Source organism: Poecilia mexicana, unplaced genomic scaffold (assembly GCF_051168715.1).
Source record: "Poecilia mexicana isolate PSO_F unplaced genomic scaffold, ASM5116871v1 scaffold_15, whole genome shotgun sequence".
Lineage (NCBI taxonomy): Eukaryota > Metazoa > Chordata > Actinopteri > Cyprinodontiformes > Poeciliidae > Poecilia > Poecilia mexicana.
In genome coordinates, this window is record NW_028263384.1 from 6,343,382 (window position 1) to 6,359,145 (window position 15,764).

At 38.2% G+C, this 15,764-nt stretch overlaps 1 protein-coding gene across 2 annotated transcripts in view; it reads left to right on the top strand.

Annotated features, from left to right (window-relative positions):
- The window catches only part of hspa12a (heat shock protein family A (Hsp70) member 12A), a 41,665-nt gene extending 34,833 nt beyond the window's left edge, over positions 1-6,832 (top strand). For both annotated transcript variants that reach the window (XM_088012931.1, XM_088012932.1), the window contains one exon: positions 402-6,832. In XM_088012931.1, the coding sequence (XP_087869057.1) occupies positions 402-1,033 (632 nt within the window). In that variant the 3' untranslated portion in view covers positions 1,034-6,832. The remainder of the gene's footprint in view (positions 1-401) is intronic.
- Positions 6,833-15,764: the final 8,932 nt, after the last annotated feature.

Genomic DNA, 15,764 nt, shown 5'->3' on the forward strand with positions numbered 1-15,764 from the left:
GATGGCCGATAGTTGATGAGTGCCAGCTGAATCATGAATATAATCTTGTGTAACTGCTTACATCCATCGCTGCCGTGGTTTTCCATGACATCATGTGAACAAGCTTATTCATGTGTGATTTTAATTTAATTTCTTATTTAACGGAAACACAGCAATTGCAAAATTGTGGGGTTTTTTGACATTAGCAGGCAGGGGCGCCGTATAGGGGGGAGAAGTTACTACTGAAGTACTTCATCAGGCTGCAGTGTGAAGGCAGCCTAACTCTGCCACCATTCATTTACTTTTAAAACCTTGCTTTTACTATGGGATTTTCCCCACTGAATCAATTAGCTCAACATCATCATAGTAATGAGTTTACTTTGTTTTTTGCTAATCTCGTTCATTTTCTTTGCCTTCTCCAGCTGAACTCTTTGAGAAGCCAGAAGTTAGCGACATTAAATTCTTATTCCTGGTTGGAGGTTTTGCCGAGTCTGCCCTGCTGCAGCAGGCTGTCCAGAACATGCTGCAGGGCCGCTCCAGAATCATCATCCCGCACGACGTTGGTCTAACCATCCTGAAAGGTGCTGTGCTGTTTGGCCTGGATCCCAGTGTCATTAAAGTGCGTCGTTCACCCCTAACATATGGGGTAGGTGTCCTTAATCGATTTGTGGAGGGCAAGCACCCGCCGGAGAAACTGCTGATAAAGGACGGAACCCGCTGGTGCACCGACGTCTTCGATACTTTCATTGCTGCTGACCAATCTGTGGCACTGGGTGAGATGGTGAAACGCAGCTATACGCCAGCAAAGCCTTCCCAGCAGGTGATAGTTATCCATGTTTATTGCTCGGAGAAGGAGAGCGCAGGGTTTATCAGTGAGCCCGGGGTCAGGAAGTGTGGGACGCTTCGCTTAGATGTCAGTGGAACAGAAAGTTCAGCGCCACGCCGTGAGATCCAGACCCTCATGCAGTTCGGTGACACAGAGATTCGAGCCATGGCTATAGACGTGTCCACAGGACGCACCGTCAAAGCTAGCATCGACTTCCTAAGCCACTAAGGCTCGTACGAGAACCTAGCTTCCAGAATTCCCAGAAGCAGTAGTCATGAAAATACAGCTTCCACATAACAACTATGAATAGTACTAGAAATTTGCAAAGTATAAAATTACAGGCTCAGATACTTTTGGTTGAAGAACGTTGATAGGGTTCGACATGATACCCCCCAAAATGTTGGACTGTAGCATTTATGGTAAAGGGATCAAATAGACAGTTTGCTTCAGCTGTCGCTGGTTTCCATGTTTTCACTTTCTTTACAGAGGAATGCTGTTCTGCTAAAAGGCTTAAAGCAAACATTGTTCTGAGAGCCCGGTGCTGGGGCAGCAGCTCTGCGTTGTCAGGTTTAAAAGGGAACACCATCAACACTTGCTCAGTTCTGATTTCTGTTCTCTGAATTCTTAGTCATTAGTATTATTGCACATTATCTCGCAGTGCACTGCAGAGGCCATCCACACACAAATCATAACTTTCACACAAAACTCCTTTTCACGGAGTTTTTATTTGCAGCATTTTAACCTAAGCTATGATTGATTAATTTTTTCTTTCTTTTTTTTTACAGTATGTCACAGTCTAGTGTTCAAGGCACATTGTGCTATTTCTGTAGGTCAGTATGATAACTTAACCACTTAAGACCATATTGTGCAAGTAACAATTATCCTAAGTTATTTCCTGGGAATGTCAATGAAAGCAGCGGGGTTTTTTTTGTTTTTTTTTAAGACAGTGATTGGTCAGAATGGCTCGTCAATCTGCCTTCATGGAGTCAGAGCTACATTAACAATTAGCCTTAAATAAATTATGTTGGTGTCTGTAATTATTTCTGTCTTAAAAATGACACTTTTACCAACAGTCTACTTGTGTAGTCCCTATTCAAAGTGGAGATGTTTGAAACAAAACATTTAGTCTGATCTTGTTGAAAAACTTTTTTTTCCCCAGACTAAGCAGAACGAATCAGGTAATGCTGACGTCGGACAGACTCAAGTCATTTCTTACAAAAAAGCTTTTCTCATTTCAGCTCACCGTCCGCTGGGATTTACGTCCATATTTTTGAGAAAACATGGAACAGATTTTCAGTCTGGTTCGGTTTGGGCCATCGTACGTAAAATGAGTTCCTTAGATTGCTGATGTCAGTATTAATTTTTTTCTATATTAACCAACTATTAGTCACTATTAATCAATTAAATATTCCTATCGAAATAGTGCTTTCATTAACATTGTTGTACTGAACACAGTAGCAAGCAGCTACAGTTTACTATTTAAAAAAAAAAATGTTAGTAACCTAATTAATCAGACTGAACAAAGTTGCAAAATTATGACTCGTGTGTGTATGTATATATATATATATATATATATATATATATATATATATATATATATATATATATATATACTTTCACATGGGCCAGTTTCACTGCACATAGTTTAATATTTAGTCATTGCCAAAGCCAGATTAATAAAATTGATGTTGATCATTGCAGACATGAATCAGCCATTTGCTTTTTGGCTTCCTACCTGTGTTTGCAGGATTGTTGTGACCTTGATCATTTCCCCTCGTTCACGTTCCTCTACTTTGGATTACTCTTTTGAACACAACAGATCGAATCCAACGGAGTGCTGCTTTATACGAGGAGAAATAAACCCGAAAGGGAAACAAACTGCGAACTGTGCTCCAAAGTCAATCTGAAACGCAAGAACAGCCTTGACTGACTCTTTGACTCCTTGACTTCTGTTTCAATGCCTCTGTTGTTTAAAATTATGGCTGTGAACAAGGCTGTGCTTATGATCAATAGCAGAAATTTTTGTTGCATAGTAAATAAGGCACTGCCAGGGAGGAAGGAACAATAGAGAATACAGAGAAAAAGGTTCATGAAAGTAATAAAAGAGGATCTATAGAGGAGTCATGAGAGACAGAAGGACGCCAGGGGAAAGAAGAAAAAGAATTGTTTGGCTATTTTCTTTTCTTTTTTGGTTGGGCAAGTTTGAAAAACAATATCATCGTGACATTTTGCATTTACAAACTACGGAGTATTCAATTATGCCGCATGAACTGATCAGTACATTATTGTGAGGAACGCAAAAGAAAAAAAATCCTCCACGTCCCCTAGAGGGCTTCATAAATTTGCATCATGTTAGAGGGAATATTTTTTTGCATAAATCCAGTTTCTTCTTTTATGGTACTGATTCACATTTGGATCTCCACTTTGTCGTGGATTTTTATACAGACTTCATTCACAACAGCTAGCAGGCGCAGTATCTAGGCTGTGGTGGTAATAATAACATGTTATCTTGACAACACACAACCATGTTTTCATGAGGTTTTCACAGCCTGTATCTAAGCTTCCGAAATTCCTCCTCAGACAGAGCGTTAGGGTGGATTCTTTGCACATTAGAGAGACATGACTGTAGAAGGAACGACAGCATTTGGACACAGGCATCACTGGACAGAGTTTTGTCTATTGAAGCAACAAATCCTATTTCTACATAGAAAAAAAATGTGCATTCTTAATTTCAAGTAAAATTAGCAAATCATTTGTGTGTTATGACATTCTTTTGACACTCCTAAATAATCAGATTTCACGGAGCTGTTAGTCTGCTTGAGACGTCATTAGCAATAGTGTCTTATGCAAATTTCTGCAGATCTTTTTGTTTCAGAGGACTTTCTCCAAGTCAAGCATGATATATGGAAAATGTTAGGACAGAAAATGCAGAGTATTATTTTACCTTCTTCTGATCCAGTCACTCAGCTTAGAAAACCAACGTGACTTAGAGACAAAGCGTGTACTCATCACTGACATGTCAACCTCCTTCTATCACATAAGCACCGTTGGCTTAATTTAATTGAACGTTTTTTTAAAACCAGTATCAAACATTTCTTTTCATTCCCATTGCGCTGTTTGCCTCTGAACAGTATGCTATATCTATGTGCCTTTATGCTGCTAATATTGCTGTTTTCCACAGAACCTATTCCTAAATACATATTCAGCTCGGTTCCATAATGTCGCTCCAAATCAGAACAAAACGCTGTCCGAGGGCCTCCTTCCGAGGCATCTTCCAATCAACTCAATCAATATTAATCCCAATTTATCCGACTGGAAAACAAGCGATTGTCACTACGTGCTGGTCCAGGAGGAGTGAATGCTGCAAAACAATGATTCAATTCAATCTGATGGGTTTCCTTAGTCACTTTTTAAACTGAATTGAAGAATTAATTGAGTTTAACACACTGTTTCATAACTATGATTAACTGGATTTGATGTGTGATTGAATTGAAAGGATTTTCTTTGTAAAGTGCCTTTAGGCGACGTTTGTCGTGAATTGGCGCTACATGAATGAAGGGAGAACAGCTGGGTGTTGAATCAAACAGCTGAATGCATCTCTGTCCGTGTCGCCGTATATTACCTAGTGCCATAATTTTGGCTTCTCTAATCCAACGATAGATCTTCCACAGATTTACTTGTCAGAGTAGTGTTTGATTCATGGCGATGTTTGACAAAGGAATTTAAATGCAGGGAAGAAATTAGTAGTAAAACACTGTGTGAACATTTTTGATACACAAATTTTTATTTATTTTTTTTCTTAGGGCAATATTTTTAATTATTTTATGATTTTTTTTTTTTTTCTTCTTTTTTGCCTCATCAAAAAGAGCTGAAACTTTAGGGCATATATATACTTTTGGTTTATTTCAGGTTATGTATTGAATGTTAGAAAACTGCAATAGGAAATTCAGTTTCAGTAGGGAAGACATCCGTAATTCCTTGGGACATGGTAGAACAAACACACACACACACACACACACACACACACACACACACACTGAAGTCAAAGCAAATTAGTCCACTAATTAGGTTGTGGGTCAAAAAATTGGAATGGCACTGAATTAGTTTTGCACGTTTGTTGCTTACAAAGTGCAGGCTATAGATAACAAAACAATACAGTTTATACCCATCACTATTTAAAAGACAATTATGTTACTTTGAAATTAATTTCAGCTAGTTTAGTACTAACTGGTACTAAACTGGTTGGTTTTACATGACTAAAGCATTACACAGTGAGAAAAGGACAGGGGCAAAGAGACCTTCTCAGAATGGTCTTAATGTTGTTAGAGATGTTAGAAGTCCTCGCTACAGCTGCATTTTCTAAACTACTGAATTGTCCAGGGAGTGCTGTTGAGCCATAATCTGGAAGTGAAAAGAGCATCATTTCATTTCATAAACCAGTCACAGCCAAGTACCTTTTACAGCATCTCTGGCAGAGGAGTCAAAATAACAATCCAGAGTTGTCAAAGTTTGAAGAGGCCACTTGTCGAGAGCTTGGGAATAATCTGCAGGTAGAGTTTGTTCTGTTAAAAACAATAAGTAATCCACCCAGTCACAGTGACGTCTGTGCAAAAACAAACAAAAAACCACATTGAAAATCGTATAAAGTTTGTTAAATAAAATCTGGACATGTCAGTTTAGGGCAAATGAAGAAATGCACCTGAACATTCTTGACAAAAGTCCAAAGGTCCAAACACAAAGTAAGTGTAGCTTTCTCAGAATGACAACAGTCCAAACACACAGCCAAGGAAACTCTTTAGTGTTTTCAGAGAAAGAACGTGAAAATCACCAGAATGGCCCAGTTGCTCACCTGACCTTTATTTATTCGAAGACATATGGAAAGAACTGAAAGTCAAAACACATAGAAAGAAGACTCAGAGGCCAACATTGTACCTGAGCAATGAATACGGCTAGTTTTTTTTTTTTTTCAAACAGGATATTTTCAGGTTTTCACAACCAAGAAAATAGTTCTCACAAGGTCATTTTATCATTCTATGTACGTTTAATAATTAGCCATGTGCTATTCCAATGTTTTACCCCCACTACTTCATTTGTGGGCTAAACTACTGAAGATCAAATCAGTAGTTTAGAAGTGTGTGTGTGTGTGTGTGTGTGTGTGTCAAAAAAAATCTTGCAAAAATCTTTTCTTAACATTTAGCTCTTATAAATTCTTAATTCAAGCCAAGTTTGTGACGTGGAAACGCCGGAGTCAGAAGAACCATTGGCAAAAATCAAACAGTCACTTTAAATGTAATCTGTCAGAGGTAAAGTAAAGCTTTTAGGTTTAGTGTACAAGTTGAACAAACGTCAGGAGCCTCCTCTCGCTTTGGCACTCTTTCTGTACTGCATGATTTGCATGAGCCTCACTCGGCATGGCTACACAGGAAGCTAATTAGCTTTACAGATTCACAAATGTGCTGTCTACTCAAGGTTAGCCCTCCCACTTGTCTCTATGCCCACAGCGTGCAGCCTTACTTTTGAAGAACCAAATGAAGCCATGTTTGTATTGTGTTATTAAATGAATAATTGCTGTATATTTTTTCATCTTTATGTGATGCACAAGTTACTACAGTGTAGCAGCTTTAATCCTAATCTGTGACAGATCTACTCTTGTTTAGTGAAGGGCGTCTTTGGTTTGGCCAGTCTTGAAGTCCGGTGGTTCAGTGGACGTGTTTATGAGGGAGCAGCCTAGCAAGCTTATATCTCATGCCTCAGGTTATCTGCTTATCAATGTCTAGAAACGTTTCTGTAAGGAAAAGATGTTAAACAGAAGGAGTGAGCGGGATCACTGAGCCACACCGGCGAGCTTCATAACCTACATACATTTTTAGTGCTATTTGTGAATGCACAAAAGTCTTAGCTATTTTTCTTATATGTCTTGTCTTGATTCACTTGTTTGTTCAAGCGCAGTTTCGCGGTGTCGATTATATTTTGCATTAATGCCCCATCACCAGCCTGTCACCAATAAAACAAATATCTATTTCAAAATGTTGTGCTTGGTTTCTGTTCAGCTGATTCGTATTTTTACGCCGACTTTGTCGAAGCTCGTCGAAGTAATGTCGCAGCAAACGTTCGAATCAGAGCTAAAGGTGACCCAACAGGACACCACTTCACGATTTATGACATTTTGTTCAACAGCAGGTATTCCATAAGTTTACTTACAGTGCACTGAATAAGAAGACACATGAAGTTTCTCACTGTCTAACATTAAACTGGACCAAACGTTTCTTATTTTAGGTAAAATTACCCAAATTATGTCTATTTGCACAATGAGAAAGAGAACATATATTTTTTATTTATTAATGTCTTCAAAATCAGGCTTGCATACATAATGATTACTATGTAAACATTATGGAAAGCCCAAATGATGATGTCATGCCTTTGGCAACTTCTGATAGGCTAATTGGAGTCACACCTGTATGTGTATTGAAACCTGTACAAGGCTGGTTTATCCTTAGAAACAACTTACCGATGCTCACAGCGTCGTGTTCATCTGTTTAAAACTATTATATGCAAACATAGAAATGATGGGAATATCCAACCATCATGTGGCTCAGGAAGGAGAGGGGTTCTGTGTTCATAAACTAACGTGTCTTTATGCAAAATGTGCAAATTGAACCCAGAACATGAGCCAGAAACCATCCCAGCTGTGAAGCATGTGGGGTGGCAAAAAGATGAAACCAAAGATGAAAACATGATGTGGAAACATTGAAGCCCTGAACTCAAGAGAATCTGTGGGCAGATCTGACAGGTTTGACGCCGCCACAATGCCAGGCAAAGAACGGAAAGTCACCGGAAAGCGTAGAACTGGAAGTGTCACGCTTCCAGTTCTGTTAGCTTGTTAGCTTAGCATAATATAAAGAACATCGTCAATTCACGCCCGAGGCTGCTTCAAGTACATGTAAAACTTTTTTTTTTTTTTTTTTTTTTTTTTGGAATGAAGAAGTATAAACTCTAGTCAAAGTCCAGATTTTGGTCCAACACAATGGTAAGGGAGCAGGGTGTTCATTGTTCCTCCAAAAACATTTTATTGTCCCTTGTTTAATGGATAAAATAAGCTTAATTTTTGGTATTTACCTGTAATATCTTTATACAGAATTGAACACTTAATGGAGCGACCGTTTTGATGGGATCTTAGAACCTTGGAAAGAGCAAAGGTCAGAAAATCTTTTATTTTCTCATATGGATTTCATGCGTCTTGAGCCGTCAGCAAAAATGAACAGATATCCAAATTCACTAGATAAACCACGGAGTAATGACGTAAGCACTCGTTTAAAAGTGCTGCTGTTGTTTGTGCAACACCTTATTAAAAACCGTTACCAGTGGAGAAATGCTTGATTCCATTTAAGGCAACACTGCCATCATGTGGATATAAAGAGGAATGCAACTTGAAATATTTCATATATGCATAGAAAATAGAGTGACACCCCCAAAGAAAATAGGAAAAGTGGGAATAGTTTGTTGTGCTTTGGTTTACTTTGACAACTAATTCTACTAATTGCACAACTTGAAACTTAAGAAACATTCATCCTAAAAGATGTTTAACATACATTTGTATAATGAAGTGTTAAAATGTCAAGTAACTGAAGTATCATTTATGTAATACTTCACATATATATTTTACACATTTAAGACATACCTCTACGTAACAAATATTCCATCAAAGTGTTAATCAAGTTTACTAAGACACCTTATTTATTTAGTTATTACTTATTTTTAGTTAAGCAGTATAAGACATTCCCAGTACATTAAAGAGCAATTAAGGAATATTTTTCCTGGATATGCTAAATGGGATTATTATATAGAAGATGAAGACCAACGACGTCAGGATCACCAGACAGCTGGGATAGACATGATATCTCTTTGGATCAATGTGTGTCATTTATTCTTCACCCGTAACAGCAGTAAAATTTAAATAAATAAATAAACTGGTTCAGAGAACAATGCAAGTAGGGTTAGGGCTAAGGTAACCCCTAACCCTGAAAACACAACTGCCTGGAGGACAGTTAATATTTTTAATTACCTGTGACGGTAAGTTAGGACTATAGAGTCCACTATAACAGAGGTCACTAGTCCCTGGTCCTCTGCCCTGGGCCCACAGGGTGTTTCACACTTTGCCTTGGTGCCTCACACCTGATTTAAATTAATGTGTAATTAACTGGCTTCTGTAGCACTTGATGGCATGCAGAGGAGGTAAAGCAAACCTTTCAGTCAGGTGAGCTGGAGATCTCAGGAAGGATTCTGGCATGACTGGACTGAACAGGTGGAATGAAAATGGAAAAAAATGAATGTGGTGGTGGAAAAAAAATGGTTAGGGGTATTTTAAAATAAATAATAAGTGTAAAGGGGAAAAAAATACAAAAAATTGTGAATTATAGAAACATGAAATGTAAAGTAATCGAGGAATACTAGCTTACTGTAAAGACGGTGCTCAACAGGGAAAGTTGCTATGATTGCATGTGTGTGTGGATATTTAATAAAATATTGAGAATCAGAAAATTACCCTCCAAAGTGTTTCTTAGGTCTATGACTCACAAGCGTAGATCTTATTTTTCAGCACCACTGAGATGTTTTTACCAGCACAATTAATCTCAAGGGTGTTGTACTTGGAGGTAGTTAAAATAGCCACAGGAGGGCAAAATAAAAACAACTAATAGGCAAGATACAGAGAAGGATATCATAAAGTGAAAGAACGACTTGAGATTACAGTGGAACACAATGAGCCTCATTACTAATAGATGGGAATTCAAAACAATTTAAAATCTGGAGGTTGAATCACAATATATTCCTTTGTGTATGAAAAACAATAATGGGACATAAATAAAATGATCTTTTTCAAATAATTTTTATATAGGGAGGAGAAGGAAAATGTCTTTTTTATACAGCCCTGTATACAAAAAGTGAGTGAATAGAACCAAGGAACCTTGACCTAGAATGTCAAATTCTCTGTCAAATTAAATACAAATCAATTAATTAATAAACACTGGTAAGGAACAGGAATCGGTAATAGTGGATACACACAGAAGAATGCAGTTCAACAGTCACTGATTATAAGCATATTCTGTCATCATCTTTCTCAGCTTCTGACTTTTTCTTGAATTCTTATTGCTTGTGATTTGAACATACGTGTGATGTCCTGACAAACCTTTGGTGAAGGAGTTTCATTGAGTCATGAATGAAATTGTAAGCTGAACGGTTGGATGGAGACATCTGTCAGTCGTGTTCAGATCTCACTCCAGACCAGTGAGATTCTGGACCGGATGCTTGTTTGGACAATCCAGGACAGTCAGTCCTGGCATCACTCTATAGAAATCTCAGCAGTGTGCGTTGGACTGTTTGGTCTTTCTAAAAAAAAATAATAATAAACCATCAGTCTGAAGTCAAGAGCACTCAAAAGGAGGTTTCAATTCAGGATGTCTTTGAACATTGTTGCATGTTTATTTTCCCTATATCCTGACCAACCTGCCAGTTCCTGCTGCTGCATGATGCTGCCACCACCGACAGCATCATGCCCAGTGCTGAGCCATGCCCGGTTTCCTCCAAACATGCAGCAGGGTGTTCACGCCAAAGAGCTCAATCTTTGTCTCATCAAACCAGAGAACCATGTTTCTCATGGTCTGAGACTCCTTCAGGAGCCTTTTGGCAAACTCTCCCTTTTTTTTCTATTTCTAGATTAAAATCCAGAATATGAACTGAGACAGAAATATAGTAGAGGACTGGAAAGGGCAGCGGAGGTCCAAAGAAAAATTTTGTAAGATATTCATTTTGCAAAATTCCTCCTCACACACACACACACACACACACACACACACACACACACACACACACACACTGGCACGTGCAAAAAAATTTTGGAAGTTCAGAAAGAGCAAAATAATAATAATAATAATAATAATAATAATAATAATAATAATAAATTTTATTTATAATGCCCTTTTTATATGTCAAATTGAAATCTCAAAAGGTTTATTCACATGCTGATGATGGTGAGCTATTGGATTGTAGCCACAGCTGCCTTGGGGCAGTCTGACAGAAGCGAGGCTGCATTTTGGTGCCATCGACCCTTCTGACCAAAACCAGCAAGCGAGGTGGGTGACGTGTCTTACCAGGGACACAAACGACGAGGGTGGGCAGACCGGCGATCCACCGATTACACTCACTGACGTCAGTGTAAAAAAAAACTGCATGAAAAAAAGGATAAATTGCAAACAAATTTCTTTCTTAAAAAAAAGAACATAACTAAAAACGAAGAAGAAAAAAGTATGAAATGCTTTGATGACACGTGAATCCTTACATTAATACTCTGTGCTGCATAATTTACAGTAATAGTTTCCTATTGTATGATATTAGGAATGCGAAATGTCAAACTAAACTTTCAGTTAAGCTTTGGCTGAAATCTGATATTTAAGTAGAGAAAAAGACTAAATTAGGGCAATTTTTTTGTTTCATACTTAACCTAACACAATACAGAAAAACAGTTTCTGTGAAGTTGAAAAAAATACCATAAAGCAGGATTTTTAAACAGAATGCTGGTCTAATACAAACACTCTGTAGAGTGATTCACCCAGGTAGAATATGAAACTACACCTGCACTTATTCTGTAACCAGAATACATTTAGCCAGTAAGTGTATTATTCTTACAGAAATGGAAGTAGAGAGCTACTCAACCCTTTCCAGGTCAAAGTTGTTTTTTTTAGCTTGGATTGGGTGTGTTTGGTTGTGTGCGTGTATGCGTGTGTGTCGTGATCAGGGGACGGAAGAGACAGGGTGAGAGAGCTTTAAAGATGTGGCTTATTTTGGCTGTTAGGGGGAACAGTTGTTTCAGCGATCAGGAGGGACCCAAACTATCAAAGTGGCTCTTCAGTTGTCAGATATACTGCCCTCCCACATATGCACTCTCCTCTAGTTAATGGCCGTGGTTCACAGCTCCATAACGAACCAATAAAATGATGGAATCCTAACAGGGTGCTTGACACACTTTGTGCCTGTTTAAAGCTTCTCTTGCTAAAAAAAAAAACAAAAAAACTCAATTGGAATGTATATTCATTGGGATTGTTTGTTGAATTGAATGTCCCTATAGTTCTGGAGCTTAAGACCACTGACCACTGCAGAACCTGTGACAGATTTGACTCCTTTTTACACCAATCCACACGGTCGGTTTTGTGCTTTCCAGCTTGCAAGGATTATTTTTGTACAATAAGGCACATAGCTTAGACTTTTAAAAAATAATAATAATAAAAGAAAGCTGTTGGAGTCCTTGCTTTATGAATGACAAACATGACAACTGAGAAATCAAGTTAAATAATTCTCTCTCATCATTTTATAGCTTTTCTTACAACTAGCGTAGTAAATTTTTTTATGTTGAAAATATGTCCCAACAATGTTAAGCTGTTCATAGATGTGTACAAAATTTGTAAGATTTGTTTTGGCGGTGGAAGGGTTTTCTCTGTCTGGAATTGGCATTATTGACATTAGAGGTTTATTAAAGGTCTAAATCTTTAGTATTATTGACCTGCACAAAGCGTCCACCGCGTTGACATCCTGTCACTGCTGCATCCTTTCTGGTGTTCTGCTCAGAAATTAGGATTCTTGCTACACAATTAAGATTTTTCGATAACACTTTATTTGACGGGGTGTACATAAGACTGACATGACATCTGTCATGAAGATGGAGGAGTCTTCATGAATGTCTATGTTGTAATGACGTGCAATTTGGTAAATAATGACACTTTAATGTAAAGTTGGCACTTTTAATGGACTTTCAATGCAACTTTTAGAGCAACTTTGCACTACAGGTGTCCTGATTTACCGAATGACACTTCATGACAACAGTCATAAAATTCATGAAGACTCCTTTATGTTCATAACAGATGTCATGTCATATTTATGACAGTGTCATGTCAGTCTTATGCACATATGGCAATAAACTAGAACTTGGTCTCTGATGATATCCAGAGAGCCTCTTGTGGTCTATGCCTAACCCTGTAACAACAGCTTAGAGTAAAAGTTTCCAGTATTTCCCCCCACATTGATATTATTACCTCATCATCAAAACTGTGCAAGCTCTTTGAATTTAAGCATTGGCCTTCAAAAATGTTTGCGTTACATACTTTCATATGGATCTTACAAATGAAGCCATTTTAGATCAGATAGTTTTGCCTAAACCTCCGAGTCTTTGGGTTGCATCATGGCCTTGAACCTATGAAGTACTGACCTATGCCTAAACGGAAGTTAAATCCTTTTTTACGTCTTTGCAGAATAGAGAGGAGCCAAATGCAGGAAGAATGCAAAACAGAGACAGCTATTTATTAAAGTTTTAAAAGTTTATTAATGGGTAGTGTTACCAATACATCCTGCTACAGCCAGGACATTGGTGGTCTTGACACGGCCCAAAACAAAAATAAGTTTGACGCTCCTGGTTTACAGGACTTGAGCCAGGTCCTGCTGGAAAAACGATGTGAGGCAGATCAGGTCTTCCATCTGCTTTGTTGCGATCAGTCCCACTTCCTTAAACAAACAGAGCCGCTGTCCTCTGTGATTGTGGATGTCTGTGATTTACCATGAACACAACTGGCTAAACACAATGCAACTAACTCTAAATAATACTCAGAAACTAATATTAATTAAGATCATTCGACTTTGACACTGCAATGTCTTTTAAAATGGTCAATATCACTATATCAAAAGCACCTTCCGGTACAGCCAGCATGTGTTTTAATGGCTGTCGAGAACAACCTTCTCCTTCTTTCTGAGATTGCTTTCTCTGAAACCTTTCAAACTACAGCTGAATCCGTTTATTTATAAAGGTGGAAGTCTTTTGTAGTTTTAAAAATGTTTTATTACAAGAAGACTAAATTAAAATTGACTTTTTTAACACCGCACTAAACTGTCAAAGTCCCTAAAAATATTTTTTTCCAATGACAAACGTACAGTATCTACAGGGCATGTGTCCCCAACCACCATCTTGGTGCTTTTTCCTCAGCAGTATGTTTTTGTGAAGCCTTCTCAACTCATACTGAATTGTTCTTAGGACACACACACACACACAAATATATATATATTCCAGCTTACTGCTGGGGGTCACGTTTGTTGTATAAGCATTCCTCAGGGGAGCCATTTTTCTGTTGCCAACCACATTTATGCATCCCTAATTCATGACCTGTCTGTGAAGGCTTTGTTGGTAACAATGCCACCTCCGAAGCTACTGGCTTAAAGATCGGAGAAAGAAGCTCTGTCATTCGCAAATTTCCACTGACAAACACGGATAATTACAGGAATTAGCCTGCTATTTTGTCATTAGCCTTCACTTTCAATGAGTCATCATGAAAAAGAAGCAAGAGTCAGGAACAAAGACGGATGTCTTTGGAGGATTTCAAGACACTCGTTCTCCACACCCCTTCGCCCACACATTCAATTTGCTGTTTTATTATATTATTAATGTAGTCAAGCTTCAGGCTTTGAAGCTGACAGTTTTTCTTCTGATTGGTATTGTGTGAGCTCTGATGGCTTAGCTCAGGGGAAGTCAGAATGATTTCAAATGCACTTTGTTAGTGCCATGATGAAAATGGCAGCTCATTTTTTTTAAAATCTATATATTTGCAAGCATGATTACAGGGTGTGTGTTCAAACAAATGAAGCCCAAACAATGACACACAATCAGGAATTTATAAGACAGTGAAAGGCCATGGAGAGATTAATAAGTGCTTTCAAAACACACACACTTACACATACACACACACACACGCAAGCACGCAGACAGACCGGAAGACTGAAATTATACATATGAAGATTTTGACCGCAGTCATTTTCTGTTCCAGTGAACAGGCAAAAGTAGACTTCCCACAATGCAATTTCCTATTGATTTGTATGTGCACTTATTGAATCTGATGGTTTCCAAGCTAGATACTAGTGACATTTCTGTCCTGACAGATTTACGACTGGCTCAAGGTCGTAACAAAAACGGGAGACCATGCAGTGGTTAAGGTGCAGAAAATGAATATTTATTAACAAAAACAACAATGGATTGTGAATGTCAGTGTCAGTGGCGTAACGGAAAAAATGCTTGGATGTGTTGTATGTGTGCATAAGGAAGTGCTGAGGTGCAAAAACAAAGATCAACTCAAATGCATGAGGAGGGGAGCTGAGGCCCGGCAGCAGGGCACCGCACGCGTCAGGAGGCAGAGCAGATGCCGAAGGCGACCCAGAAGGTGGAAGACGGTCAGGTTTAAATGTACTGTGCTTCAAAAGAGCAGGTCAGCCACAGATCCTGTAGAGAGGAGGAGCACAAGGGCAGACACCACAAACACCTGGAGCCCAGCTCACGAGGCCTAGGGCGTAACAGTAACTTTGTAAATCAGGAAAAAGAACAGGTTTGTTAACGTCAAGTGGCTGTTTATGTGAAGGTCTCCTTACAACCTACAGGACATTGTCAGGAAGCTGTGCATTTTCAAGATGTATTTCAACAATATGACAGCTATTTTGATTGAAATCGAAATAATTAGACCGTAGTTCGTGTGCTGTTCAGAGCTTTGCATTGTAGGTATTTTTTTTTTCTTTTCTCAAACTTTAAATGCACCATTTTTGCAATGTTTTTGCTAACAGTGCCAATAAATGCAGCATGTTGCTGACAATTATTTCAGATGTAGATGAAACTCCAACACTGACATTTTGAAATTATTTAGCACTTGATTTTTTTTTTATGTCTTTGTGACTTTGTGTGTATTGTGCTTTCTATGTGAACGTTGATGTTTTCTTGGGGCTCTTTAGTCCAAAGACCAAAGTCATGTCCTATGTCAATTTCTAACTTAAACAGTGACTGTATAAAGTTAGAATTTCCAAAAAAAGGTAATAGTTTTTGTCACTCATATCTGAAAGTGAACACTAAAATTAGAATATTACATATGATCAATAAGCACATTTT